Genomic DNA, 14,590 nt, shown 5'->3' with positions numbered 1-14,590 from the left:
AGCAGTGTAGTAAGATCTTTTCTTTCTTAAAAAATTTTATTTGCTTGAAAATAGTAATATATATATATATATATATTAGTTGTATGAGATTTCATTGTGATATATACAATGTATTGAAGTCAGCCTCACCTACTCTCTCACTCTTCCTACTTTTTTTTTTTTTTTTAATTGTGAAAATACCATACAGAGGGGTTACAATTACATGGGCAAGATAATGAGTACATTCCTTATCAAGCATTGTTGCCTCCTCCTTTGTTTCCCCTTCCCATCTCCCCCCCTCCCGCCCCCCCCTCCTGCCCCCCCCCCCTGCCAAAGTTGTAAAGTTTGTTTTTCTTTTCTTTTGTTTTTTTTGGGTCCGGTCGTGGGGCCTGAACTCTGGGCCTGGGTGCTGTCCCTCAGCTCTTCAGCTCAAGGCTAGCGCTCTACCACTTGAGCCACAGCGCCACTTCCGACTTTTTTCTTTTTGCTTATGTGGTGCTGAGGAATCGAACCCAGGGCCTCATGCATGCAAGGCAAGAGCTCTACCACTGAGACACCTTCCCAGCCCCTAAAGTTCGTTTTTCCACATAATCACTCTTCCTTCTCTTATTCCCTACTTAAAACAATTTCAGTGGCTAAGAGATCTTAGAAAAGGTGGGCCTTATGTACCAGTGTGGGGGAGTGTAGTGATTGGGAAAGATTGTCTATTTTGTTACCAACTCCTAAATGTCAGTATTTACACAAAAGTTTATTCTTGGGCAATCACTTCCACCAGATATTTCTTTCTTTCTTTATTTTTTTTGGCGGTTGTGGGGCTTGAACTCTGGGCCTGGGCACTTGTCCCTCAGCTCTTCAGCTCAAGGCGAGCGCTCTACCACTTGAGCTACAGCGCCACTTCCTGTTTTCTAGTGGTTTATTGGAGATAGGAGTCTCACGGTCTCTCCTGCCCGGGCTGGCTTTGAACCGCGATCCTCAGATCTCAGCCTCCTGAGTAGCTAGGATTACAGGCGTGAGCCACCGGCGCCCGGCTCAGATATTTCTTTAAATTAAGCATGGTGAGAAAGTTAAGGAACTTGCTGTTCAATATGTATACTTGGATTTGAGTACTTTCCAATAAAAGACAGTGGGCATCTAACCTTAGTAGAGTTTGGTATCCAAGGCTGTATTATATTTGTATATATGTACTCACTTTTTGGGGGTGTGTGTGGGGGGGATCAGAGGGGATTGAATTCAGGGCCTCATGCTTACTAGGCATGTATATGTTCTACCATAGACTTGTCCTGCCTCTGGTCCTTTTGTTTTTTGCTTGTCTAAAGCTTTTGCTGGAGCTGGCCTGGGATGGCAGTCCTCCTTTGCCTACTAAGTAGCTGAGATTACAGGTCTGCACTATCATGCTTGGCTTGTTTTTGAGAAAGGGTATTACTACCTGGCCTTGAACCTTGATCCTCCTAGCTTTGCTTCTCAAGGAGCTTGGATTATAGGCATGGTACTAATGCACTGCCATGTCTGGCCGAGACTGTTTTGGTTGTGGTACTAGGATTTAAACTCAGGGTCTCACTATTGTTATAGCTGGAGCCATGTCTCCAACCCTGGATTTTACTGTGTGGGTGTGTGTATTAGTGTGTACATGTATGGTTGTGGGTGCATGCCAGTACCAAGAATCTTGCACTCTTGCTCTCCACTTAGCCTTTTTTCTTTCACTTTTGGCTGGCTTTCTTCTATTTGAGCCTCACCTCCACTTCTGGTGTGTGTGTGTGTGTGTGTGAGTGTGTGCACGCGCGTGCATGCACACTTTCTATTTGAGCCTCACCTCTACTTCTGGGGTGTGTGTGTGTGTGTGTGTGCGTGCTGACTTTCTTCTATTTGAGCCTCACCTCCACTTCTGGGGGGTGTGTGTGTGTGTGTGTGTATGTGTGTGTGTGTGTCTGGGGTGTGTGTGTGTGTGTGTGTGTGTGTGTGTGTGTGTGTGTGTGTGTGTGTGTGTGTGTGTGTGTGTTGGGCCTGGAGCTTGAACTCAAGACCTGGGTGCTGTCCTTGAGTTTTTTGCTCTAGCCATAGCTCCATTTGTTTTTTTTTCTCTCTTTTTTTTTTTAACAATGGTAACACTAGACATTTTACTTAAAAAAACACATATTTAAAAGTGACCATGCTTCACAAAATGATACATGATATATCCCAACTGAATAATCTATATAAAACATAAACACAATCTAAAAAATGCTGGGCTTCAATTTTAGGAGGGTTACTATTTCATTATTAGCTGTATTTCTTTAGAGTCAGGGATGTGTTCTCTAAGTGTCCTTTCTCTTCCTTGGTGAAATGTTGCATTTCTTTTTTTTTTTTTTTTTATTGTAAAGATACTATACAGAGGGTTACAGTTACATGAGTGAGGTAATGAGTACACTTCCTCTTGAACATTGTTACCCCCTCCATTGTTTTCCCCCTACCATCCCCTCCCTCCCTCCCTTCCCCAGGTTCTTTTTTTTATTGTGATTAAGTGATTGCATAATTTCCGGAAATTCACAGTATTGTGGAATAATGATGCTCATTTAAAGTCACAAGTTCATTCTAACTTTCCTGGAGCAAATTGTCTATCACAGTCTGTAATATATAACAGTGCTCACATGTTATATACCATATATGTGATCAGCAGCATGGGGATATTTGGTCTCTTTTTTTTTTTTTTTTTGAGGTTAATTGGAGATAAGAATCTCATGGACTTCCCTACTCTAGGCTTGCTTCAAATCATACTCTTCAGATCTCAACCTCCTGAGTAGCTAGGATTGTAGGTATAAGCCACCAGCACCTGGCATTTCTGGCTTTGTTGCTAGTTAATTGGAGGTTAGAACTGGGATCCTCACCCCCCCTGAGTATCTTAGGATTGTAGACATGAGCCATTAGTGCCAATCTGTTATTTTTGTTGTTAGAGACTCACTTATCTCAAGTTGCCTACTTTTTATTGCTGAGATGACAGGACAGGTGTATAAACTTTTCTTGACTGCATTGGTCTACAACCTCAATCTTTCTTTTTTTTCTTTTTCTTTTGGTCGGTTGCGGGGCTTGAACTCTGGGCCTGAGCACTGTCCCTCTCAGCTCTTCAGCTCAAGGCAAGCGCTCTACCACTTGAGCCACAGTGCCACTTCCTGTTTTCTGTGGTTTATTGGAGATAAGAGTTTCATGGACTTTCCTGCCCAGGTTGTCTTTGAACTTTGATTCTCAGATCTCAGCCTCCTGATTAGCTAGGATTACAGGCATGAGCCACCAACGCCCAGCTTGTCTTTCTTATTTCAGCCTCCCAGATTACAGACCCAAGTCACTGGTACCCTGCTTTAGTGTTTTGTTTTTCTTTGGTCTTTCTAGTCCAACATTTCTGTGAGGGCAAGAAGAAGATAGGGCTGAGAGGTTAGGAACCTGGGGGTGCAGGTGGTCTTCCCAGAGAGTCACAAACATTTCTCATACCTATGATGCAGGGTACTGGGCATTTATTATTTCCCAGACTTCTTTTAGAGATTCTGCTGAGAGAATGTTATATTCTGGTCTATTCTATTCCATTCCATTCCCCCCACTTCTCTCTCTACCTCTGCCTCTGCCTCTCTGTCTTTCCCTCTTTCTCTCTTTCTGTCTCTCTCTCTTTCCCTCTTTCTCTTTGAGGCAGTATATCACTTTGTAATCTAGACTGACCTCTGTCACCTTACTGTTCTCGCCTCCTGAGTGTTGGGATTACAGGTATGTAGCAGCATGTCTGGTAGAGAATTTACTTGTTTCTTGACATTTCTTGCCTGTTCATTTTCCTTTCATAGCATTCGTGGCTTTTCCTTTCTTCCTTGTCCTTTGATTGTGTAACATTTAAGCTTTGTTTTTTGTTTTTAATGAGGTTTATGAAGAAAAAGGTGATGATACATGTACATTATAATCTTAATGAATCCATTCAAGAATCTGGATGGGGTAAATATTGTGGGCTCAGAGTGAATAAAAAGGCAAATGTTCTTGTCCTGTGGGACTTAAATGCTCACGGAGAAAATTGACACTAGTCCCGACAAGTAAAGGTGGGAGTATATTAGGTGACAGGGTTGAGGAGGTGAGTCTGACCAAGTTACATGTGTGCATAAATGGACATATCAAAATGAATTCCCTGTGTTTAACTAGTTGATGCTAATAATACTTTAAAACATGATGGAGGTAGGAAATACTGTCTAGAAAATTGTAATCCTTTAAGTAGATGGTCATGGGAGGGTTCATTGAGAAGGAGCCATTTGAATAAAGATGTGAGAAAATGAGTGAGCTGATTCCAAGTCTGTTCTTGGGAAGAACACTATATAGGCAGAAGGAGAAGCCAGAACAAAGGCCCTCAGGCAGCTGCAAGTCCACTTGTTTGAGGCACAGTGATCCATAGTGGCTGGAGACTGAATGAGTGTGTAATGTTGTGAGCAGAAGTGTGCTGTGTTCCAGCAACCATGTTTTTGTAACAGAACCACTGTGGTAGCTGTCTTGAGAATAGTCTGTGGGAAGGCAGAGCTGAGGTAAGGACATTTAGGATGCTGTTGAGTATTCCAGGCTATGTGGAACTGATGAGTGGTTGGATTCTGGATTTGCTGATGAATTGGGATGTGGAAAATAGAGAAATAATCAAGACGATTTTAAGGTTCATGACAGTTTAAGCTCCTGTGGGCTTTTTAAGCTATGGAACTGTGTTTTTAATACTAATATCCAGTCTGCTAAATAAGTACTTTACTAAAGAATAGCACAGAACTATATTAACTAAATTTCCTTACAAACCATAACTCTTGTTGTTGTTGTTTTTATAGCTCTTTACAGAATACGGTCGTCTGGCAATGGATGAAATTTTCCAAAAACCCTTCCAGGTAATGTATTAGCTCTGAACATAATGCATGTCTTGGTTTTGGCTCACAGATCAGCAAACCATAGCTCACAGGTCAAACCTGGCCTGCTGCCTATTTTTATATGGCTTGAAAGTTGAGTTTTTTTTGTTTTGTTTTGTTTTTTTTGTCAGTTGTAGGGCTTGAACTCTGGGCCTGGACACTGTCCCTCAGCTCTTCAGTCCAAAGCAAGCGCTCTACCACTTGAGCCACAGGACCACTTCTGGTATTCTGGTGGTTTATTGGAGATAACATTCTCATGGACTTGCCTGCCTGGGCTGGCTTTGAACCTAGATCCTCAGATCTCAGCCTCCTGAGTATCTAGGATTATAGGTGTGAGCCACTAGCACCCAGAGAGTATTTTATTTTCTTATACTGTTCCTGGGACTTGGACTCAGAGCTTGAGTGCTGTCCCTGAGTGTTTTTGTTTTTGTTTTTTGTTCTTTGTTCTTTGTGAAAACCACAGCTTAACTCCTAGCTTTTTGGTGGTTAATTGGAGATGAGTCTCATGGACTTTCCTGTCCAGGCTGGCTTCAAACTGTGATACTCAGATCTCAGCCTCCTGAGTAGGATTGTAGGGCTGAGCCATCGGCACCCTGCAAGTTAAGTGTTTTTTATTTATTTATTTATTTTTTATTTTATATATATATATATATATATTATTGTAAAGATACTGTACAGAGGGGTTACAGTTACATGAGTGAGGTAATGAGTCCATTTCCTATTGAGCATTATTACCCCCTCCTTTGTTTTTCCCCTGCCATCCCTAAAAATATGGAACACTTCATGAATTTGTGTGTCATCCTTGCTCAGGGGCCATGCTAATCTTCTCTGTATTGTTCCAATTTTAGTATATGTGCTGCAGAAGTGAGCACTGTTTTTTATTTTTGTAAGATAGAATCTCACTGTAGAGCACAGGTTGGCTTTAAACTCCTCCTGCCCCACCCTTCTTAGTGGTGGAATTACAGGCATGCACCTTTAGGTCTGACCAGGATGTTGTATGCACATGTACATATATACACATATATATATATATATATATATATATATATATATATATATATATATATACATATATGTATACACTTTGTGTGCCTGTTGTGGGTAATGCAGGGCCTGGATGCTGCCCCTGAGTTTTTTAACTCATTGCTAAGACTATACCACTTGAGCTCCACTTCCACTTTTTGGTGATTAGTTAAAGATAAGAAACTCAGGGAGGCCGGGCGCTGGTGGCTCACGCCTGTAATCCTAGCTACTCAGGAGGCTGAGATCTGAGGATCTCGGTTCAAAGCCAGCCCGGGCAGGAGAGACTGTGAGACTCCTATCTCCAATAAACCACCAGAAAACCGGAAGTGGCGCTGTAGCTCAAGTGGTAGAGCGCTCGCCTTGAGCTGAAGAGCTGAGGGACAGCGCTCAGGCCCAGAGTTCAAGCCCCACGACCAACAAAAAAAAAAAAAAAGAAACTCAGGGACTTTCCTGCCTAGGCTGATTTTGAACCACAGTCCTCAGATCTCATCCTCGTGAGTAGCTAGGATTACAGGTGTGAACCACCAGTACCCAGCTTTTATTTTATTTTATTTTTTGAATATGGAACACTTCACAGATTTTCATGTCATCCTTGCTCAGGGGCCATGCTAATCTTTTCTGTGTTGTTCCATTTTAGTATATTGGCTTGACTATGCTCTTGCTTGATGTTTTTGCTCAACACTGGCATTCTGCCACTTGAGTTACATATCCATTTCTGGCTTTTGCTGATTAAATGAAATAAGAATCTTAATGGACTTTTCTGCCCAGGCTGGCTTTGAACTGTGATTCTCAGATCGCAGCCTTCTAAATAGCTAGGATTATAGGTATGAGCCACTGACACAGGGCTGTATGCCTATGTTTTTATTGTTTGATCATTTTTACCATGTTGAGAGACGTGGAGGAGGACAATGGAAGAGGTGACATTACACTCATAAACTGGTATGTTGAATTAGAAATCCCTTTGTATAACTACTTAAAGATAATGTTTAATTAAAAAATTTTAAAGTATATTAAATAAAAACAAGCTGGAGCAATGCAGTAAAGGACACGAGAGAAAACATGACACTGCCAAACTGGGGCCTCACATATGTTAGGCAAGTGCTTGAACAGTTGAGCTATGTTCACCTCCTAGTTTTTGTTTTTTACCCTCTTTAATCTGAGGCTTTGACATAGTCCATGCTTAATGCTGTCCATGTTGTTGCTTGGCTTTCTTGCTCTTGGCTAGCACTTGACCACTTGAGCCACACCTCTAACCTGGTTTTTATTGCTCCTTAACTCTGAAGTAATTGGGATTAGTGTGTGTGTGTGTGTGTGTGTGTGTGTGTGTGTGTGTGTGTGTGTGTGTGTGTGTGTGTGTGTGTGTGTGTGTGTGTGTGTGTGTGTGTGTGTGTGTGTGTGTGTGTGTGTGTGTGTGTGTGTGTGTGTGTGTGTGTGTGTGTGTGTGTGTGTGTGTGTCAGTACCAGGGCTTGATCACAAGGCCTGAGTACTGTCCCTTAGCTTTTTTTTTTTTTTTTTTTGCTCAAGATTAGTACTCTACCACTTGAACCACAGTTCTATTTCCACTACAAACCTACTTCTGTTTTTTTCTTCTTGTTTTTTTGTTGTTAATTGGAGGTAAGAGTCTCACAGATATTTCTGCTGGGGCTAGATCCTCAGATTTCAGCCTTAGCTTCCTGAATAGCTAGGATTACAGGTGTGAACTACCTGTGAGTGACCTGTGATTTTTTTTTTTTTTTTTTTTAAAGACAGGATCTTGGGCTGGGAATGTGACTTAGTGGCAGAGTGCTTGCCTAGCTTGTATGAGGCCCTGGGTTCAATTCTTCAGTGCTACATAAACAAGCAAACAAAAATATTATATATGTGGTAGAGTGCTTCAGAGAAATAAATAACTTAGAATTAAAAAAAAAAAAAGACAGGATCTTGCTATGTATGTAGCCCAGGCTTAGAATTAAAAAACAAAAAAGACAGGATCTTGCTATGTATGTAGCCCAGGCTGACCTTGAGGATTACAGGTATGTGTTGTCATGCCCAGTTCTATTTTTTCCCTCTCTTTTCCCTCTCTTTTCTTTATGCAGAACTAGCAATCAAGCCAGGGGCCTCAAACATGCTAAGCAAGTCTGAGTTATACAGCCATTTATTCAGCCAGCTATACAGTTATGTAGCTCCATGGCTTCCTTTGTACTACAGCAACAGAGTTGAAGAACTGTTTAAACTCTTATTCTCTAGTTCAGTACAGAAAATATTTACTGGCTCATGCTTTACTTATTTCTTGAAGATGAAAAGCATAGTGATTTCAGTAAAGCTTAGAGGTGCCTTAATATGTGAACTTTTTTGGGGGGAGGGGAATCCTAGGTTTTTGAACTCATAGCCTTGAGTCAGTTGAGCCATTCTCCCAGCCAATGAGCATTATCTCCCATCCTCCCTTTTATTTTTCTATTCTGAGACTTAGAGGCATGCTCCAAGCCTGACTATATCTTCTGCTTTATAATGTGAATAACAGATGTGGGTTTTTTTTTTTTGTTTTTTTTTTTTTTGTTTTGGTCGGTCATGGGGCTTGAACTCTGAACCTGAGTGCTGTCCCTCAGCTCTACAGCTCAAGGCTAGCACTCTACCACTTGAGCTACAGCATGACTTCCAGTTTTCTGGTGGTTTATTGGAGATGAGTTTCATGGAGGGGCTGGGAAAGTGGCTCAGTGGTAGAGTGCTTACCTTGCATGCATGAGGCCCTGGGTTCGATTCCTCAGCACCACATAAGCAAAAAAGAAAAAAGCCGGAAGTGGCGCTGTGGCTCAAGTGGTAGAGCACTAGCCTTGAGCTGTGGAGCTGAGGGACAACGCCCAGGCCCCGAGTTCAGGCCCCACGACCTGATCCCCCCCCAAAAAAAGAGTTTCATGGACTTTCCTGCCTGGGCTGGCTTTGAACCTCGATCCTCAGATCTCAGCCTCCTGAGTAGCTAGGATTACAGGCGTAATCCTGGCAACAGATGTGATCTTATGGTTTGACAGTGTCATGTTTTCTCTCGTGTCCTTTACTACGTTGCTCCTGCTTGTTTTTAGGGTAGAACCCTCTTTTTAATATACTTTAAAAATTTAAATTAAATATTATCTTTAGTTATACAAAGGGATTTCTAATTCAACATACCAGCTTATAAGTGTAATGTCACCCTTCCATTGTCCTCCTCCACCTCTCCCAACCTCACCCATCCCCTTCAATTTTTTTTCTAAACAATCTGTTCTATTCCTGTTAACTTGTGGGATTCATTCCCACAAGTAGCAGGTGGGCCTATTGACCTCATCTTGGACTTAAACACATCCATAGAGTTTTTTATAAAGTTTCTAAGACATGGTCGTTTAGGTAAGTCCTTCATCACATGTGTTTGCCTCCTTTAAAGAAATTGGCATTATGCAAAGAAGTATTTCAGTTATTACCTTTAAATATGTTTATGCTGTATTATGTCCTACTTTTTGCTGAAATAGACACTGATGTTTCTAATTCGAGACTGGAGTTTCCCTTATGAATATAACTATGGACTACAAGGAGGAATGGCATTTTTGGAGAAACGTTTACAGGTAAGTGGGAAAATAATCCAGAGGAATTTTCTAAAAGTAGTAAAAATTACTCATTTGCCTTTGGCTATGGAATTTAAGGCAGATTATTGACGATGACACTCAGTATATTGAACTTGTAGGAATCTTAAGCATAAACTTACAATATTATTATTTCAAATTTTAAAAACCTGGAGCTGGGCACCAGTGGCTCACGCCTGTAATCCTAGCTACTCAAGAGGCTGAGATCTGAGGATTGTGGTTCAAAGCCAGCCCAGGTATGAAAGCCCATGAGACTCATATCTCCAGTTAATCACCATAAAACCAGAAGTGGTGTTGTGGCTCAAATAGTAGACTACTTGCCTTGAGCTGAAGAGCTCAGGGATAGTGCATAGGCCCAGAGATCAAGTCCAACAACCAACAAAAAACAAAACAAAAACCTGGAAATGTAAAATACTGGGACTTCGGAGAAGAATTCTGGGTAAAGCCCAAGTGTGGTTATAATTTTCATTTCACATTTTTAAGCCAGGTTTTATGTGTGCCTTTAGAACAGTTCAGAATTTTAGTTCTGTTCCTATTCAGTAATCTCATTTGCTTTCTTTGGCATGAATATAAACAGGTTAGGCCCATTTATATGGCCTCACATAAGAGTCCTTTGTTAGTCACTACTCACTGGGTATATTTTCCTTCCAGCCCACAAACCTTCTCTTGTTCTTAAACATTATGCAATACACATTTTAAACAAATTCTTTAATACCTGTGCATTTTAGCTATGGAAATTAAGCATGGCTAGTCACACTACGCATTCATTGCTTCTTGAAGTTCTGAGTTTTCTCATTGGCCATTGTGACCCATCAGAGTTGGAAAGTTTTTCCTTTGTCCTCATAGTAGTGATTTCTGCCAAAGAAAACCAAATAGTTTTTGGTTGGTAAAATGTTGGTCTTCGTTGGCAGGTCAAGGAACATCAACATGAAGAAATTCAGAATGTTCGAAATCATATTCACTCATGTTTCTCGGATGTCACCTGTTTTCTCTTACCACATCCAGGACTCCAAGTGGCCACAAGCCCTGAGTTTAATGGGAAATTGAAAGGTGTGTCCCATATGTTGTTACCCTATATGTGGTTGATCTTTGAAATTAAATAATAACCAGTAAATATCAATTATGAATCAAATGAATGCTTAAGAGAAGTTGTATTCTGTTAGAATAATACAGTTTCTTGTTTAAATTTTTCTCTGACTTGCTGTGACCAGCTAGCTTACCTGTTTCTCCATCTAAAAATGTGTAACAGGCAACATAATCTTTGAGAGGGATTTTATAGTTATTGGTTTACAAGACTAAAACTGTTAAATAAAGGAAGACCAAACCTAAACTAGCTACTATTTATCAAGTAAAATTAGCGGTACCATGAGGTATGGCCTAGCTGTTCTTTCCATCTTATGTGTGATTGTAGCAGACCTGGTGCTGGATCATGTGTTACTGTCAGGAAGTGCTGAGAGCATGGTTCAATTTGGAGGGACCAATCAGCTAGGACTCTTAGGTTCCATATCTTATTTTTGTTCCTCCTCCTTGAGTTATTAGATGGCTGATCCTGGGTATGTATGTTAAGCTGCACTTTGTATATAAGCTTATCCGAGTTTCTCAGGTTCTCTATAGAATGAAGATAATAAATAGCTGCCAGTTTTGTAGACCCAGCTGAGTTCCAGTGTTGTCCAAGCTGCTTTCAAACCTAGGTTCCCAGAAATCTTCATGAAGTTGATATCATTTCCTTTATCTTACAGACGAGGAAACTGTCAAAAATGAGGAAGGTTAAGTAACCCACTCAGAGTGTTCAGTTAGAAGTGAGGAGATTCACATCTAGATCTTGGTGCCCTAAAGCCTAAAGCTAAAATGTTCCTTTGTTGTTTGGAGGAAGTCTTTTAGAAGATGTGTACTGTTTTGTTAGTGGGAATCTTGCTGTTCACAGTGGAAGCTTTCCATAGCCTCATTAAATATGAAATATATAATTTTCACTGTGATTCTGTTGATTCAATAAAACTCCTTATCCAATTTAAGATTTATATTTTCACTGGTCTCAGTATTGCCGAATAAATGGAGTTTGAAAGACTGAACCTTTACCTTCTATGTGCCACTTGTATATTTCTAAGTGGTTGACAGCTTTCTTGAGGACGATACTTCCAGCTCGATCTATGATGATTGAAAAATACACGACAGGCCTGGTTTGGGGAAAGAAATCTGTTTTGGCAAATAGTAGAGCTAGAATCTCTCACCTAAAAAACAGTTATGAGGGAATTTTCAGCTTTTCATAAGAGAAAGTTGAGTATGAATTTGCATGTGTATGTGCATAGGTAATAAGTTCTTTGAGTGTTAATAATGCTCCATTGTTACCCATACTTTACCAAACCCATTCAGTGGTGATGTTTGGGAGAGAATGAATTAGAGTGATTTTTCATGTCCTTGCCTCATGGTCTCAGGTTATCAGGTAAAAGGCAATTCCCTTATTTTTAAGTATTTTAATGATTTCAAAGTATTCTGCTTGGAAATTCAGTTCTTTTTTATTTTTTCAGAAAATAGTTTGTTTGTTTGTTTGTTTTCAATTCTGTCACCACAAATTGGGTGGCTCAAGACAATGGAAATTATTCCCTCACAGGTCATGAGACAGAAATCAAAGCCATGGGGCTGGGAAGGTGGCTCAGTGGTAGAGCACTTGCTTTGCATGCCTGAGGCCCTGGGTTCGATTCCTCAGCACCACAGAAGCAAAAAGAAAAAAGCCAGAAGTGGCACTGTGGCTCAAGTGGTAGAGCGCTAGCCTTGAGCTGAAGAGCTGAGGGACAGCGCTCAGGCCCAGAGTTCAGGCCCCACAACCAGACCCCCCCAGAAAAAGAAATCAAAGCCATGGTTGGTTCTCTGAGTGAGAACAAGTGTCATGCCTCCCTCCAAGGCTCTGGTAGTTGCTGGCAATCCTTTGCATTTTTGCTTATGGCTTCACTCCAATCTTGATTCATTGTGGTGTAGTTCTCTGTCTTTTCCCTTCATGGAGTCAGCTCACTAGGCTTTGGATGTGAGGCCACTCTAATCCAATAAGACCTCACTTTAGCTAATTACATTTGCAGGGACTATTTCCAAATAAGGTCACAGTCTGAGTCTCCATATGGATATACATTTGGAGATGTAGGCACTGTTTAACTGACTGTACAGATTGTGAATGGTTTAGTCACTAAGTATGGAGTGTGCTATTTCTTGCTTATAACATTTAAAGACTACACTCTTTTTTTTGGGGGGGGGGTCCGGTCGTGGGGCCTGAACTCTGGGCCTGGGCGCTGTCCCTCAGCTCTTCAGCTCAAGGCTAGCACTCTACCACATGAGCCATAGCGCCACTTCCGGCTTTTTCTTTTTGCTTATGTGGTGCTGAGGAATCAAACCCAGGGCCTCAGGCATGCAAGGCAAGCGCTTTACCACTGAGCCACCTTCCCAGCCCAAGACTACACTCTTTAGTCCCTTCACTATGTACTGTTTGGTTCCCTTGTCCAAGATGTAACTATAAAATACATTTATAACAGTTGGGAAGGTGGCTCAGTGGTAGAGTGCTTGCCTGGCATGCATGATGCCCTGGGTTCAATTCCTCAGCACCACATAAACAGAAAAAGCCAGAAGTGGCACTGTGGCTTACGTGGTAGAGCACTAATCTTGAGCTGAAGAGTTGAGGGGACAGTGCCCAGGCCCAGAGTTCAGGTTCCACAATCAAAAAAAACAAACAACCCCCCCCCATTTATAAGGTTTAATTCTTTCTTTCTTGCATGAAGAGCCAAATATAAAAACGAATACAGGTCTAGTGTATAAAGCTCAGTAGTACAATGCTTGTCTAGAATTCTCATGGCCCTGGAGTCAGTTTCTAGTATCACAATGAAACCAACAAAAAGGTCAGCATATATTAATGAAAATATGTGAAGCGTTATAATAACCAAAAAGGCACAAATATATTGATATGTTTTTTTTTCACAAGAATGTTGCAGTATCAGAATTTAAAATATTTACATTCTTTGATCAAGTATTTTGCTTTTAGGAGTTTATCTAAGGAACTGTCTAAATTGCTAGATAAAAACATACATCTAAGGATATATACTTTGGCATGATAGTGTTATAATATGGAATAATTGGAAATAGTCCAAATGTGTTTATGAGGAATTGGCTAAATTATCATGCCCAAAGTTAAAATTCCAGTACTGCTAGTTCTCTGTATAAGGTATTTTTTTCTTCTTGGTCGGTTGTGGGGCTTGAACTCTGGGCCTGGGCACTGTCCCTCAGCTCTTCAGGTCAAGGCTGGCCCTCTATTACTTGAGCCACAGCACCACTTCTGGTTTTCTAGTGGTTTATTGGAGATAAGAGTCTCACAGACTTTTCTGCCTGGGCTGGCTTTAAACCATGATCCTCAGATCTCAACCTCCTGAATAGCTTGGATTACAGGTAAGAGCCACCGGCACCCGGCTTATATGAAGTTTTTTTTTTTTCCTTGGGTCCGGTCATGGGGCCTGAACTCTGGGCCTGGGCGCTGTCCCTCAGCTCTTCAGCTCAAGGCTAGCACTCTACTGCTTGAGCCATAGCACCACTTCTGGCTTTTTCTGCTTATGTGGTGCTGAGGGATCAAACCCAGCTCCTTATGAATGCAAGGCAAGCACTCTACCACTGACCCACCTTCTCAGCCCCTAGAACCAGAATATTATGTATATACCATTTTATACTTTTCTAATATACAGTTATAAAGAATTTATTCTACTTTTTTTTTTGAGATTTTATGAGCTGGTTGCTGGTGGCTCATGCCTATAAGGCTAGCTATTCAGGAGGCTAAATTCTGAGGACTGCAGTTCAAAGTCAGCATGGGCAGGAAGGTTCATGAAATTCTTTTTTATTTTTTATTTTTGCCAGTCCTGGGGCTTGAACTCAGGGCCTGGGCACTGTCCCTGAACTTCTCTTTGGCTTAAGGCTAGTACTCTTACTACTTGAGCCACAGCGCCACTTCTGGGATTTTCTGTTTATGTGGTGCTGAGGAATCAAACCCAAGCTTCATGCATGCTAGGCAAGCACTCTACCACTAAGCCACATTCCCAGCCCCTGAGACTCTTATCTCTATTACACTATCAAAAAAAAAAAAAAAAAAAAGCCAA

At 41.1% G+C, this 14,590-nt stretch overlaps 1 protein-coding gene and 2 non-coding genes across 6 annotated transcripts in view; 1 reads left to right on the top strand and 2 right to left on the bottom strand.

Annotated features, from left to right (window-relative positions):
• Positions 1 to 14,590, top strand: part of Atl3 (atlastin GTPase 3) — a 75,340-nt gene that overhangs the window by 45,775 nt on the left and 14,975 nt on the right. For all 4 annotated transcript variants that reach the window (XM_070017938.1, XM_070017935.1, XM_070017934.1 and 1 more), the window contains 3 exons: positions 4,785 to 4,841; positions 9,360 to 9,452; positions 10,382 to 10,520. In XM_070017938.1, coding sequence (XP_069874039.1) covers positions 4,785 to 4,841; positions 9,360 to 9,452; positions 10,382 to 10,520 — 289 coding nt within the window. The remainder of the gene's footprint in view (positions 1 to 4,784; positions 4,842 to 9,359; positions 9,453 to 10,381; positions 10,521 to 14,590) is intronic.
• LOC138824377 (U6 spliceosomal RNA) lies at positions 5,625 to 5,731 on the bottom strand. Its single transcript, XR_011371068.1, has one exon. It is a non-coding gene; the product is annotated as a U6 spliceosomal RNA (small nuclear RNA).
• Positions 6,438 to 6,539, bottom strand: LOC138824379 (U6 spliceosomal RNA). Its single transcript, XR_011371070.1, has one exon. It is a non-coding gene; the product is annotated as a U6 spliceosomal RNA (small nuclear RNA).

This window comes from Dipodomys merriami, unplaced genomic scaffold, assembly GCF_024711535.1.
Source record: "Dipodomys merriami isolate MVZ:Mamm:240054 unplaced genomic scaffold, mDipMer1.0.p SCAF_128, whole genome shotgun sequence".
In the NCBI taxonomy this organism is placed as follows: domain Eukaryota; kingdom Metazoa; phylum Chordata; class Mammalia; order Rodentia; family Heteromyidae; genus Dipodomys; species Dipodomys merriami.
This window is presented reverse-complemented; position numbering and strand designations above follow the sequence as displayed.